The sequence below is a fragment of the Tachypleus tridentatus genome, chromosome 10 (assembly GCF_004210375.1).
Source record: "Tachypleus tridentatus isolate NWPU-2018 chromosome 10, ASM421037v1, whole genome shotgun sequence".
Lineage (NCBI taxonomy): Eukaryota > Metazoa > Arthropoda > Merostomata > Xiphosura > Limulidae > Tachypleus > Tachypleus tridentatus.
Window position 1 is genome coordinate 114,828,773 of NC_134834.1, and position 15,393 is coordinate 114,844,165.

Consider the following 15,393-nt stretch of genomic DNA (forward strand, 5'->3'; position numbering starts at 1 on the left):
ATAGTTTTATTTTCTAATACACATTTTAAAATATACATACAAATAAATTCTGTATGAAATTCCAAGGGGAATACCCCCTTTTTGCCTCCGCTGCGGACGTTTAAAAGCCTCTGTATGTTTGTCGCAATAATTCTATTTTAATTGAAAATTTGGAAAGTTAGTAAATAAATAGTGAAAGCACTGATTTACTTTTTTAAGTTTGAAAGATTAACAGATTAAAAATTTTTGATTGTTGAAATAAAATTATCAATTTGCATCATATATTTTTTATAGTAAAATGAAATAAAAACTGTATGTGTATATGTATATTACATCTAACTAACTTATCAATTTGCTACATTTCACTTAATACTTTTTGTAAAGGTGCATAAGTTTAACAAATAAACTTTTCAGGAACTTTTATTTCCGGGAGAGGTCTCTTTGGAAGAACCAAAATACTTGGAACTTTTAAATATAAACCTTCTATGGTTGTTTTTAATTTTACGCACTAATTTGTATTAGAACAGTAAGGTAAAAATACCTTTATCATTTATTCTGATATTAGCTTGAATATTTAATTTTAGATATGGTATTGCTGTGAATAAGTTGAAAGAAGGAACATATGTTTATGTATTAACTATTATACGAATAAAGTGAACAAATGTGACGTAGGCCTGATTTGCGCTTATAAGTTACAGATACTAAGTTGTTGACTTACAATTGTACTGTGTTAATGTCATAAGTACTTTTTTGTTTACTGGAAATACAGTACCAATATTAGGTAAAGAAATACTTTGCAGTTCTTAATTAATCTGCAGTATTAAGTACAGACATTAACATTTTAAAATGTGTGTAAACCATTTCTGCCATAATGAAATCTTTGAATTTGAGAAAAAATGTTTTAATCGTTTTGTTGTTGTTTTTTTCAGTGTGAGAGATCCTTACTGTAATTTTCAAATTCAATATATGTTGCGCATAGTGTTATACCCAGTGTCTGAGTGTAAGGATGTGTGGCAGTCTTCTCCTTTAATGTTATAAAGACTTGTTGACGTGTCATAATTTAAAGTGTAGAAAGATAATGTGCCACTACATAATTACCCTTTGGAAATACATTTGTTTTAAGAATGAAGGGAGGGTTTATTCATGGTCATGTTTCATATTTATTTATATTTGTGTCCCCTAGGCCTAACTATTTTTACTATTAAATATGATAACAGATGATGCACCAACACCAGTTTCAAACAACTCAATCAGGTTTCCTCTAACTTTTTTTTTTTAAAGAACATTTAGTAGATTTTAGCCTCTCCTCATTTGACAACCCCATCATTCTAATAACCCTTATCTGAACATTTACCAACAATTTAATGTCTTTTATAAGGTAAGGAGCCAAAGACTGAACAGAATATTCCAAATGTGGCCTAACCAGTGATCTCTATAATGAAATTATAACCTCTTTAGACTTGTATTAAATATTTGTGTAGATACAATCTAAAATCCTATTTTTCCTACCACTAGTAACAGCACACTGCTTGGAAGGGTTAAGAGACTGATCAATCTTTATACCAAGACCTCTTTCTTTCATAAAACTGTGAAGGTTATTTCTATCCAATGTACATTTATAATACAATTATGATAACCCATATACATTATCTACATAAAACTCATCTGCCATAAATTTACCTAACTCCCTAAATGATCTAAATCCTTTTGTAAATCAGTAACGTCCTCTTCATAGCCAGCAACACCCAAGACCTTAATATCATCTGTAAATTTAAATAATTTATTGACCATTTCTTTGTCTATGTCACAGGTGTAAATACAAAAAGCAGTGGTCCTAAGGCTGAGCCCTGAGATATCCCACTTGAAAAATTTATTAACCCAGCTATCTCATAATCATCTGATACTAGCCTTATTTTATCATCTTTATAGGTCATAGTCTATACAAACACATAATGAAGTAATAAATGACTGTTTAAAAATGTTCTACAGTCAGACAACAGAAACAACACTGAATAGAGTGTGGTAATAAAGGTCTGGATGTGACTTTGTGGTTAATGTACCAGACTGTGAAATGAAGGGTCCATTTTCATGTCCTCTGGCTACAAAACCATGCTGCACACACTCATGCTTTGGGTGCATTTTATAAGTGACAGATTATAAGATTCCACTGTTTCATTAAAAGTTATATTGGATGCTATTGAATAGCTGCTTCTGTCTAGTTTATCATTTGAAAAGTATGGAAGATAGATGTTGTTATGGAAGGTTAGTACAGATAGCTGTTGTACAGCTTTGTACTGATATCCAAAGCAACAACCAATAAAATATACAGTAGTTATCAAGCAGTGGAGCTTTATAAGAATAACAACAGCAGCAAGTCACAGTAAGTTATTGGTTATCCACAGGAGCATCATCTGGTGGTGAGGGGTTTGTCAGGCTTTAAATTAAACCTTATTTTGTTTCATATCTTTACAAGGCATTTCTAATCCCTTAATGATGTTATATTGTGCACTTTCTAATTACACTAAATACAATGGCATGCAATAAAGTCAAGAGAGTAATTAGGAAAACTATTTTTGAACTATTGATGAGTAGATTATTAAAAAAATACTTCTCACAATGTAAGTTGTGCAGTAATTGCAAAATAAATTGAACATTATTGATATGAGGAAGAATGTTTACGTGTGATCATTGATGTGTTTAAGAATTTCACATTTTTTGTTTATCCTCCTACCTTTAGATTTTTCTAACAAAGAAGAAGAGACAGAGCAGGCTATACCATCAACATGGGATCTCAACAATTTTGTTTGAAATGGAACAACCACCATTCAAATCTTGTTGGAGTGTTTGAAAAGTTGTTAGCCCAAGAGTCATTTGTAGATGTTACGTTAACTTGTGAAGGAAAGAAGTTAAAAGCACATCGTATTGTACTGTCTGCCTGTAGCCCTTTCTTTGAAAGCTTGTTTGAGGAAAATCCATGCAAGCATCCCATAATTGTTTTAAGAGATATGAAGTTTTGTGAACTTAAAGCAATCATTGACTTTATGTACCATGGAGAGGCAAGCATTTGTCAGGAGCAACTTCCTGTTCTTCTGAACACGGCTAAGTTTCTTCAAGTTCGAGGTCTCGCAGAGATGTCGGGTCCTTCAACACACCAGTCTAGCGACAAAAACACTGCCGAAACCAGTAGTTTGACAACATCTCACCAAAAGAGAAGTGTGGGAGATAAAGAAGGATTGAAGAACCCTATGATTAAACAGTCATCATCTTTCCTTCCTAATAACAAAGACAGTAGTGAAGTGTTGGTGAAGCATTACTCTTTTACTCATAAGGAAATAACCCATTCATCTGTAGACAAAAATCTAAGGAGAGACACATTAGGAGTTCCAGTAGAGGAATTGGATAAAACCTTTGGTCTGCAACCACAGGATGATGTGTCGCAGCCAACTAGTTTCTTGGAACACTCATTAGTAATCAATAATGTAAGTTTGTAAGATAGGCTCTTCAGTTTTATTTGTTATTTCAATAAATAATGTGAATTTGGTATTTCAGTGATTTTTAAGTAGTGAAAATAAAAACATTTAAATACCATGGGATTCTGTAGTCAAAGATAAGATGATAGACACTACAATTTGACTCTTCAATAATCAATGAAAAACAATAAATAACCTTACCTATAAATTGATTTTTACAACACATGACCTTTCCATTGGTAACAGGAATGCTTTATGTGATAACTGGAAACATTGCTAGAAACTTGTGATGAGGTGAGATAAGATGATGGCCAAATAAAATGTTCCATTTCAAACCCACTTGTGTAAATTTATATTATATTGAAAATAAAAACTTTTAATAAAGAAATGTCACTTATGAACATTTCTTGTTGTCATACCTACAGTTTCTACACATTTCTTGTTGTACAATAGGCGTACCTATTGTTTTTACACTTTTCTTCTTGTCGCACCTACAGTTTTTATGCGTTTCTTGTTATATGTACTATTTTGAAATCTACTGTTGACTGCTTTTCATTCATAACCATTTATGTGTGTGTGTGTACAAGTGTTTTATGTATGTAATATTATGTGTTTATAGAACAAGGAAAATAAATTACATCTGGACTTGTCAGTGAATTATTGCTAACATGTTTCTATCTTCAACTTTTTAACATTTGATATTTGTATGGGTTTCCTACAAAAGTTGTAAGTATCCTGAAGAACAACAAAACTTAAACTTCTTCTCAGTAGTTGTTACGTATTTCCATAGAATGATGTCCGTGTACTGTACTGATTGAGAAAATATATCGATACAGCATTTCATATGTATTTTATTAGAATCAACAGAAAGACGTGACAGCAAGCAACAAACTGTGCAAAAATCTTGTAGCCATGGAGGGTGAGGAACCTCAGGTTAGGTTAACATCTTCTGCTAGTTTCTTCCAACATTCCCAGTCTCAAGATTCCTTTCCAGCTCTTTCTCCTTCTAGTTCAGGTATCAACATAAAACGTGAACCAGGTAGGACCATCTATATAAAATAACAAAAATTTATACACATGTAAAAAAATTCCTCTCTTCTTAACATATTAAACTTCATTCTTGGAATAATAATAACAGAATCTGATAATCACAAACAAATTTTAATTACATGTTATTTTTGTGACATTTTAAGAGATTGAATTAGAATTACAGAACACTAGAATAATTAACAACTCTTAAGGATCTGGACACATTTCATGTACCATCGTGTAATGTAATTAGTAATCATTATCTGTGGATCTGGACATGCTTAGTGTACCATAATGTAATGTAATCAGTAATCATTATCTATGGATCTGGACACATTTTCTGTACCATAATGTAATGTAATCAGTAATCATTATCTATGGATCTGAACACATTTTCTGTACCATTATGTAATGTAATCATCATCTATGGATCTGTACACATTTAGTGTACCATTATGTAATGTAATCATTATCTATGGATCTGGACACATTTTCTGTACCATTATGTAATGTAATCATTATCTATGGATCTGGACACATTTTCTGTACCATTATGTAATGTAATCATCATCCATGGATCTGGACACAGTGTACCATGTTGTAATGTAATCATTATCTATGGATCTGGACACATTTAGTGTACCATCATGTAATGTAATCATTATCTATGGATCTAAACACATTTTCTGTACCATTATGTAATGTAATCATCATCCATGGATCTGGACACATTTAGTGTACCATTATGTAATGTAATTATCATCTATGGATCTGGACACATTTAGTGTACCATAATGCAATATAATCATCATCTATGGATCTGGACACATTTAGTGTACCATAATGCAATGTAATCATCATCTATGGATCTGGACACATTTAGTGTACCATTATGTAATGTAATTATCATCTATGGATCTGGACACATTTAGTGTACCATAATGCAATATAATCATCATCTATGGATCTGGACACATTTAGTGTACCATAATGCAATGTAATCATTATCTATGGATGTGGACACATTTAGTGTACCATTATCTAATGTAATCATTATGTGTGGAACTGGACACATTTAGTGTACCATTATGTAATCTAATCATTATCTATGGATCTGGACACATTCAGTATACCATTTTGTAATGTAATCACTATCTATGGATCTGGACACATTTAGTGTACCATAATGCAATATAATCATCATCTATGGATCTGGACACATTTAGTGTACCATTATGTAATGTAATTATCATCTATGGATCTGGACACATTTAGTGTACCATTATGTAATGTAATCATCATCTATGGATCTGGACACATTTAGTGTACCATAATGCAATATAATCATCATCTATGGATCTGGACACATTTAGTGTACCATTATGTAATGTAATTATCATCTATGGATCTGGACACATTTAGTGTACCATAATGCAATATAATCATCATCTATGGATCTGGACACATTTAGTGTACCATAATGCAATATAATCATCATCTATGGATCTGGACACATTTAGTGTACCATAATGCAATGTAATCATCATCTATGGATCTGGACACATTTAGTGTACCATAATGCAATGTAATCATCATCTGTGGAACTGGGCACATTTAGTGCACCATTATCTAATGTAATCATTATCTGTGGAACTGGACACAATTAGTGTACCATTATGTAATGTAATCATTATCTATGGAACTGGACACATTTAGTGTACCATTATGAAATGTAATCATTATCTATGGAACTGGACACATTTAGTGTACCATTATGTAATGTAATTAGTAATTATTATCTGTGGAACTGGACACAGTTAGTGCACCATTATCTAATGTAATCATTATCTGTGGAACTGGACACATTTAGTGTACCATTATGTAATGTAATCATTATCTATGGAACTGGACACATTTAGTGTACCATTATGAAATGTAATCATTATCTATGGAACTGGACACATTTAGTGTACCATTATGAAATGTAATCATTATCTATGGAACTGGACACATTTAGTGCACCATAATGTAATGTAATTAGTAATTATTATCTGTGGAACCGGACACATTTAGTGCACCATTATCTAATGTAATCATTATCTGTGGAACCGGACACATTTAGTGTACCATTATGTAATGTAATCATTATTTGTGGAACTGGACACATTTAGTGTACCATTATGTAATGTAATCATTATCTGTGGAACTGGACACATTTAGTGTACCATTATGTAATGTAATCATTATCTGTGGAACTGGACACATTTAGTGTACCATTATGAAATGTAATCATTATCTATGGAACTGGACACATTTAGTGTACCATTATGTAATGTAACTTCTTAAGACTATTTTTTTATACTTTAAAATGTTAATTTGCTAATACTTTTTTTATCTTGTATCATTAAGTGCTAAGTTATGATGAGGAACTGTCTAATGTTGTTACGAAACTAGATGTTCAACTTTTCCAAGCAACAAACAAAAGCACCTTCTCACAGCAGCAACATGAAGGTATATTCTGTTAAACTATTGTATAGAAACAAAGATATTTTATTGTGCTGAAAGATAATAATTTCACCAATACAATCTCTTTTCAAACAATTCTGAATTTTATAGAACTGAAAGACAAATTTCTTTACAAGTTTTGAACAAAATTCTTAACAAATTTTATTTATATGTCTCTAAATTTTGAACATAATTTAGCAACAAATTCAACAATGTAGTGAAAAGTTTGAAAAATGTATTTTGAATTGTATTTTTTTCCATTCTTTATTTGTTAAACTTTCTTCACATTTACAACTAGAAGGTTCAGTACACTATTTAACTGTAGTATAAACAATAAGTAACTTCTTTCTCTTTTATGTTAAACTTACATAACTGATATATACAATAATTTTCTTCTTTCTGCTCTACTTCTTAAAATAACATAACTAATGCAAACAATCAGTCCATTGTTTCTGTTATACATGTTAAACGTACATAACTAATACAAACAATAAGTCCCTTGTTTCTGTTCTACATGTTAAACTTACATAACTAATACAAACAATCAGTCCCTTGTTTCTGTTATACATGTTAAACGTACATAACTAATACAAACAATAAGTCCCTTGATTCTGTTGTACATGTTAAACGTACATAACTAATACAAACAATAAGTCCCTTCTTTCTTTTGTACATGATAAACTTACATAACTGATATATACAATCATTCTGATCTTTCTGTTCTACTTTTTAAACTAACATAACTAGTACAAACAATCAGTTCCTTATTTCTGTTCTACATGTTAAACTTACATAACTAATACAAACAATCATTCTGCTGTTTTTGTTCTACATGTTAAACTTACATAACTAATACAAACAATCATTCTGCTGTTTTTGTTCTACATGATAAACTTGCATAACTAATACAAACAATCATTCTGCTGTTTTTGTTCTACATGTTAAACTTACATAGCTAATACAAACAATCATTCTGCTGTTTTTGTTCTACATGTTAAACTTACATAGCTAATACAAACAATCATTCTGCTGTTTTTGTTCTACATGTTAAACTTACATAGCTAATACAAACAATCATTCTGCTGTTTTTGTTCTACATGTTAAACTTACATAGCTAATACAAACAATCATTCTGCTGTTTTTGTTCTACATGTTAAACTTACATAGCTAATACAAACAATCATTCTGCTGTTTCTGTTCTACTTGATAAATTTACATATGTAATACAAACAATCAGTCCCTTGTTTCTGTTATACGTGTTAAACTTACATAACTAATACAAACAATCAGTCCCTTGTTTCTGTTATACATGTTAAATTTACATATGTAATACAAACAATGAGTCCCTTGTTTCTGTTATACATGTTAAATTTACATATGTAATACAAACAATCAGTCCCTTGTTTCTGTTATACATGTTAAACTTACATAACTAATACAAATAATCAGTCCCTTGTTTCTGTTATACATGTTAAACTTACATAACTAATACAAACAATCAGTCCCTTGTTTCTGTTATACATGTTAAAGGTACATAACTAATACAAACAATCAGTCCCTTGTTTATTTTGTACATGTTAAACTTACATAACTAATACAAACAATCAGTCCCTTGTTTCTTTTGTACATGTTAAACTTACATAACTAATACAAACAATCAGTCCCTTGTTTCTTTTGTACATGTTAAACTTACATAACTAATACAAACAATTAGTCTCTTGTTTCTGTTATACATGTTAAACGTATTGGTTTCATATGATTTAACAGTTTTTCCTTGTTGTCATTGTTTTTTTTTTTGTCATCAAAATATCAAGGATTTTATTATTTGTATTACAGAACTTTATATAATGGTTTTAATTTTGTTATTTGTGTTTTAGTGTGTCCTTTGCAGTGTCTCTCTCGTGGTACATTAGTATGACTTCGGTTTTATAAGCCTTATCCAGGTTTCGATACCCATGGTCAGCAAAGCTCTGATAGTACATTATATAGCTTTTCTCTCTACTACAAACAAGTCCTATACAGAGTTATTTTCCATTTCAGTAACAAACTATCCCACCAAATTTTATCATCATGGAAGATGGAGAAACAACATTAGGAGCTATCATCACCTCAGATATGAACGTGATCCTCTTTCTAGAAGGCCCATGTGTCCAGTCTGTGGAAAGACATTTTATAATGTTAGTAACTGTAAGCGCCATCTGGAGATTCATCTTATACTGAGGAAAAAGTTTTCCTGTCCTTTTAGCGTGAGGACTTTCTCATGGAAAACCACACTCATGACCCATCTTCGTGCTTTTCATAATCAGGAGCCTGACCCTTCACAGTTTACTGGAACTTGAATGACTTCTTTACAGCCAATCTGTTTTACACTAGTCATTGTTACATCAGTTCTTTTCTCAGTGTAGGTAGTTATTTATATAGAAGTTTACTTCAAGAAATATTTATAGATATTGAAATACAGCTTGACGATGGAATTTCACTTGTAGATAAAGTGTGTATTTGTATTTTATCCTAAGTGTAGTCTATACTATATGTTATCCAAAGTAAATATCTAAGTTTTTTTAAATATTGATAATAAGAAATTTTAAAACATAGTTCACAGTAACATGTACATAATAAAACCAAACTTTTTGTGTAAGATTAATATTATTGCAGATGCGTGGGAAATAATGATAGCCCTTTCAGATGTAAGGGTAGAATAAAATATTTTGTAACAGTTACTGGAAGGTTACAAATATTGTTAATATACCAGTTTGCAAAATAAACCTAACATGAACTAACAGTAGATGTATGCTATTCGATTACCAACCTGGTGCAACTTTGTTAACACTACATTAACATGTAGATATTTAATATTGTTATCAACATTAATTTGATGTGCACCTGTCACTAGTGAACACGGAACTTCTGATAGAGATGTTATCAATATTAATGTGATGTGCACCTGTATCTAGTGAACACAGAACTTCTGATAGAGATGTTATCAATATTAATGTGATGTGCACCTGTATCTAGTGAACGCGGAACTTCTGATAGAGATGTTATCAATATTAATGTGATGTGCACCTGTATCTAGTGAACGCGGAACTTCTGATAGAGATGTTATCAATATTAATGTGATGTGCACCTGTCACTAGTGAACATGGAACTTCTGATAGAGATGTTATCAATATTAACTTGATGTGCACCTGTCACTAGTGAACACGGAACTTCTGATAGAGATGTTATCAACATTAACTTGATGTGCACCTGTCACTAGTGAACACTGAACTTCTGATAGAGATGTTATCAATATTAATGTGATGTGCACCTGTATCTAGTGAGCATGGAACTTCTGATAGAGATGTTATCAATATTAACTTGATGTGCACCTGTCACTAGTGAACACGGAACTTCTGATAGAGATGTTATCAACATTAATTTGATGTGCACCTGTATCTAGTGAGCATGGAACTTGTGATAGAGATGTTATCAATATTAATGTGATGTGCACCTGTATCTAGTGAACGCGGAACTTCTGATAGAGATGTTATCAATATTAATGTGATGTGCACCTGTATCTAGTGAGCACGGAACTTCTGATAGAGATGTTATCAATATTAACTTGATGTGCATCTGTCACAAGTGAACACTGAACTTTTGATAGAGATGTTATCAATATTAACTTGATGTGCACCTGTCACAAGTGAACACTGAACTTCTGATAGAGATGTTTTCAACCTTAACTTGATGTGCACCTGTCACTAGTGAACACGGAACTTCTGATAGAGATGTTATCAACATTAACTTGATGTGCATCTGTCACAAGTGAACACTGAACTTCTGATAGAGATGTTATCAATATTAACTTGATGTGCACCTGTCACTAGTGAACACGGAACTTCTGATAGAGATGTTATCAATATTAACTTGATGTGCACCTGCACCTAGTGAACACGGAACTTCTGATAGATATGTTATCAATATTAATGTGATGTGCACCTGTATCTAGTGAACACGGAACTTCTGATAGAGATGTTATCAACATTAACTTGATGTGCACCTGTCACTAGTGAACACTGAACTTCTGATAGAGATGTTATCAACCTTAACGTGATGTGCACCTGTCACTAGTGAGCACTGAACTTCTGATAGAGATGTTATCAATATTAACTTGATGTGCACCTGTCACTAATGAACACTGAACTTCTGATAGAGATGTTATCAACCTTAACTTGATGTGCACCTGTCACTAGTGAGCACTTAACTTCTGATAGAGATGTTATCAATATTAATGTGATGTTCACCTGTACCTAGTGAACATGGAACTTCTGATGGAGATGTTATCAATATTAACTTGATGTGCACCTATCACGAGTGAACACTGAACTTCTGATAGAGGTGTTATCAATATTAACTTGACATATATCTTGGAAGTTTGTGAACACTGAACTTCTGATAGAGATGTTATCAATATTAACTTGATGTGCACCTGTCACTAGTGAACATGGTACTTCTGATAGAGATGTTATCAACATTAACTTGATGTGCACCTGTACCTAGTGAACATGGTACTTCTGATAGAGATGTTTTCAACCTTAACTTGATGTGCACCTGTCACTAGTGAACACGGAACTTCTGATAGAGATGTTATCGACATTAACTTGATGTGCATCTGTCACAAGTGAACACTGAACTTCTGATAGAGATGTTATCAATATTAACTTGATGTGCACCTGTCACTAGTGAACACGGAACTTCTGATAGAGATGTTATCAATATTAACTTGATGTGCACCTGCACCTAGTGAACACGGAACTTCTGATAGATATGTTATCAATATTAATGTGATGTGCACCTGTATCTAGTGAACACGGAACTTCTGATAGAGATGTTATCAACATTAACTTGATGTGCACCTGTCACTAGTGAACACTGAATTTCTGATAGAGATGTTATCAACCTTAACGTGATGTGCACCTGTCACTAGTGAGCACTGAACTTCTGATAGAGATGTTATCAATATTAACTTGATGTGCACCTGTCACTAATGAACACTGAACTTCTGATAGAGATGTTATCAACCTTAACTTGATGTGCACCTGTCACTAGTGAGCACTGAACTTCTGATAGAGATGTTATCAATATTAATGTGATGTTCACCTGTACCTAGTGAACATGGAACTTCTGATAGAGATGTTATCAATATTAATTTGATGTGCACCTATCACGAGTGAACACTGAACTTCTGATAGAGGTGTTATCAATATTAACTTGACATATATCTTGGAAGTTTGTGAACACTGAACTTCTGATAGAGATGTTATCAATATTAACTTGATGTGCACCTGTCACTAGTGAACATGGTACATCTGATAGAGATGTTATCAACATTAACTTGATGTGCACCTGTACCTAGTGAACATGGAACTTCTGATAGAGATGTTATCAACATTAACTTGATGTGCACCTGTCACTAGTGAACACTGAACTTCTGATAGAGGTGTTATCAATATTAACTTGACATATATCTTGGAAGTTTGTGAACACGTAATTTCTAGAAAATAAATGGTAATTTTCATTTATGTTACATGTTTGTGTAAATACTAGTTACTGCATTAGTTTCCAGTGTTTGTGCTTTATCTAAAGGAATGTTTCTTCATCATGCAAACATCCCATATTCTCTTGAAGGTTTGTGAGTTTGTCTCTGACATAATGAAAATATATTTTTTACCAAATTATCTCTTTAGTGTAAAGCTATTGATTTGTAGAGAATCACATATTTTGTACAGAAAATCTGTGGCTGTTGAGATTTATGTAGTAACTTGAGATACAAAAATGTACAGAAGTCTACCTTGGAACTGTCCACCTAAAACCCATTTTATTTTGTTTGAAAGACCTCTGATTAAGAACTTTTGTGTATCCTACTGTTTACAGTTCAAGTGTAAATTCTGGAGAATAAATTTAGAAACAATATTATTATTAACTAGAAATTTCTCAGGTACTCGTTTAACAAACAACAGAAGTTTTATCTGCTTGAAATCAATCTTTTAATTTATTTTCAGAGTTGACACTACAATACTTTGAAGCAATGCATCAAGAATTATCTGTTTTGAATTGGACAACTGACCTAATTGGAGATACTGATCAGTTGTGATGAAATTAATTTTTTTTGTTAAATACTTAAGACAGAAATGTTCCACATGGAAAACAAAATGTGATTGCAACTTAAAAACTATGTTGGTTTATGTAGGGCATAAGGAAGGAATAAGAAAGAGCATCATAAGTTTAATGAATATAAATTGACCTCTGTGATGGTAGGTACAGGAATTCTACAGGGTGTTCGGAAAGTCACTGTGCATTTTTTATATTTATTTACAGACATGTTTCAATATAGAAGACAGGAGGTATGAATGACAATTATAAACAATGTTGAAAGTGACCACCGTTGGCATCAATACAGGCCTGGATCCTTCTTATTTTGTTTCTAAACACTGCTATCAGTTGCTGGCTTGAAATAAACTGAATAAAATATGATTAAAAAACTGCACAGTGACTTTCTGAACACCCTGTAGAAGATTAAGAGTGTTGGTTGAAAGGGAAATTTGTAATTTAAAAAAATTGACCAAAAATATAAAAATTCACACTGAGTGCTTCTTTCGGTGTATTCAGACTAAGTTAAATGTTAGGATGAGATTATAACCTTTAAGAGATGGTTAAGGAAGGCTCACGTCTGATAACAACGTGAGTTATTTTATTTCTGTCTTAACTAATGAAAATCTAAGTACTATTCCCCATGCTGAATAGTTGCTACATGGATGTAAGGTAAGATATATTCATCACATTCATTTTGGTCTTTTTAACAAAACAGTTGGTAACTTAAAGAATTATAAATCTGGGTCACTTAATCAGTATTCCACATCTTGAACAGTTGGTAAATGGAAACAAGATGACTGTGTTAATTATCAGCAGGTTAAGACAACATTTAAAAGTGATAATTGTCATTTTGCCAGAGAACGTTTCCCCGTGTGTTTAGAAGGAGGTTATGAATTGTGAGCCACTTTTTACTATATTTTGTAAGTCCTTAGGTAGGTACTGGAAGATGAGAAAGGTTTTTTTGAAAGATACATGAAATATGCTTTGCACAGTCATTTGACAAAGCTTCAAATTTTGTGGTTCAATATGGTTGCACTAGGGGAAGATCTTACCTTACAAATATTCTGACATACTTTGAACAGGTTAGGTGAAGGTAGGGGTGTGGATGTGGTGTATCTGAATTTTCAGTAAGTACTTGACAAGGTGCCACGTGAAACATTTGTTGAAAATGTTACTTCAGTAGGTGTGGGTGATGAATTTGGTCATTGGATTGAAAATTTACTAGATTGAGTAAAGTCAAAGGCTGTTTTAAATGGAGTTCAATATAACTGGACAAATGTCATAAGTGGGGTATCTCAGGGCTCACAATTTAGGACCTTTGGTTTTTTTTATTTACATCAATGATATAGATGAAGGAATGTTCAATAAATTATTTAATTTTCTGATGACATCAAGGTATTGGGTGTGGATGGCTGTGAAGAGGATGCTATTGATTTACAATAGTTTTAGTTTACTTGGAGAATCACGGCTTTTAGTTATAATAAATGAAAAGTAGTACATGTGGATTATCATAATTATAATTTTGATGGGAATAAACTTAACACTATTACTGAATAAAAGAATGTTGGTGTTCTGTTTCCTAAACTTCCCGCGAGTAGTGTGCTAGTTGCTGTTAGTAGCACAGAGAAGTTGTATCCACAGAAATATTGAGTCTGAAGAGGTTATACTTTTACTGGTTAAGCCACACTTGGAGTGTTGTGTTCAATCTCAGAATCTTTACCTTATAAGGGACATTGGACTGTTGTAAATGGTTACTAGGATGGTGCCTAGGATTGAGAAATTGCCATAAAAAATCTCTGAAATTATTTTCTCTGTAAGAAAAAAAGAGAGTTAGAGGAGATCTCACTGAGGTGTTAAAGGAATTGATGGTGTTGATGGATCATCTTATATTTTATTTCTTGATGTTGAGAATAGTAGGACTACATTGCCTAAGTAGGATTCAACTTTACTTTAGATTGTGTTACCTTTGGATGTGGTGAATGAAATAAAAAGGAAAGACTTAAGTGATAAGTAGATTATTTATAGTGTGATGAAGAATAAAAGTAGGATAGCCATGTGTTTTAAAAAGTAGTGCACGTTGGTGAATTTGTTATTATAATCTCGTCACTTGGGACGTCAGTTTCACTATGTAAATAGCTATGTGTGTTTGTAATTTAAGATGTTGTCAGAATGACATTATCTATCACATAAATATTTATGTCAAAATATTCAATGGTTTGATGGAAGTATAAAGCGTGTATTGGAGTGGCAGATGAAAGTATTTAATAAAGTGAAC

General features: G+C 32.2%; 1 protein-coding gene across 5 annotated transcripts; it reads left to right on the forward strand.

Annotated features, from left to right (window-relative positions):
• Nucleotides 1–391: 391 nt before the first annotated feature.
• Nucleotides 392–15,393, forward strand: LOC143230115 (uncharacterized). 5 transcript variants are annotated; one of them, XR_013016244.1, is made up of 6 exons: nt 392–510; nt 2,717–3,458; nt 4,308–4,488; nt 6,888–6,989; nt 9,024–9,384; nt 13,028–15,393. XR_013016244.1 is itself a non-coding variant. In XM_076463165.1 (5 exons), exons 2-5 carry the CDS (start codon nt 2,763–2,765, stop codon nt 9,320–9,322), a joined length of 1,278 nt encoding a protein of 425 aa, XP_076319280.1. In that variant the 5' UTR covers nt 392–510; nt 2,717–2,762; the 3' UTR covers nt 9,323–12,955. The 5 variants fall into 5 exon arrangements, 2 of the variants coding, with proteins under 2 accessions (XP_076319280.1, XP_076319281.1); XR_013016245.1 differs by lacking the exon at nt 392–510 and adding an exon at nt 640–760; XM_076463165.1 differs by lacking the exon at nt 13,028–15,393 and having other exon boundaries at nt 9,024–12,955.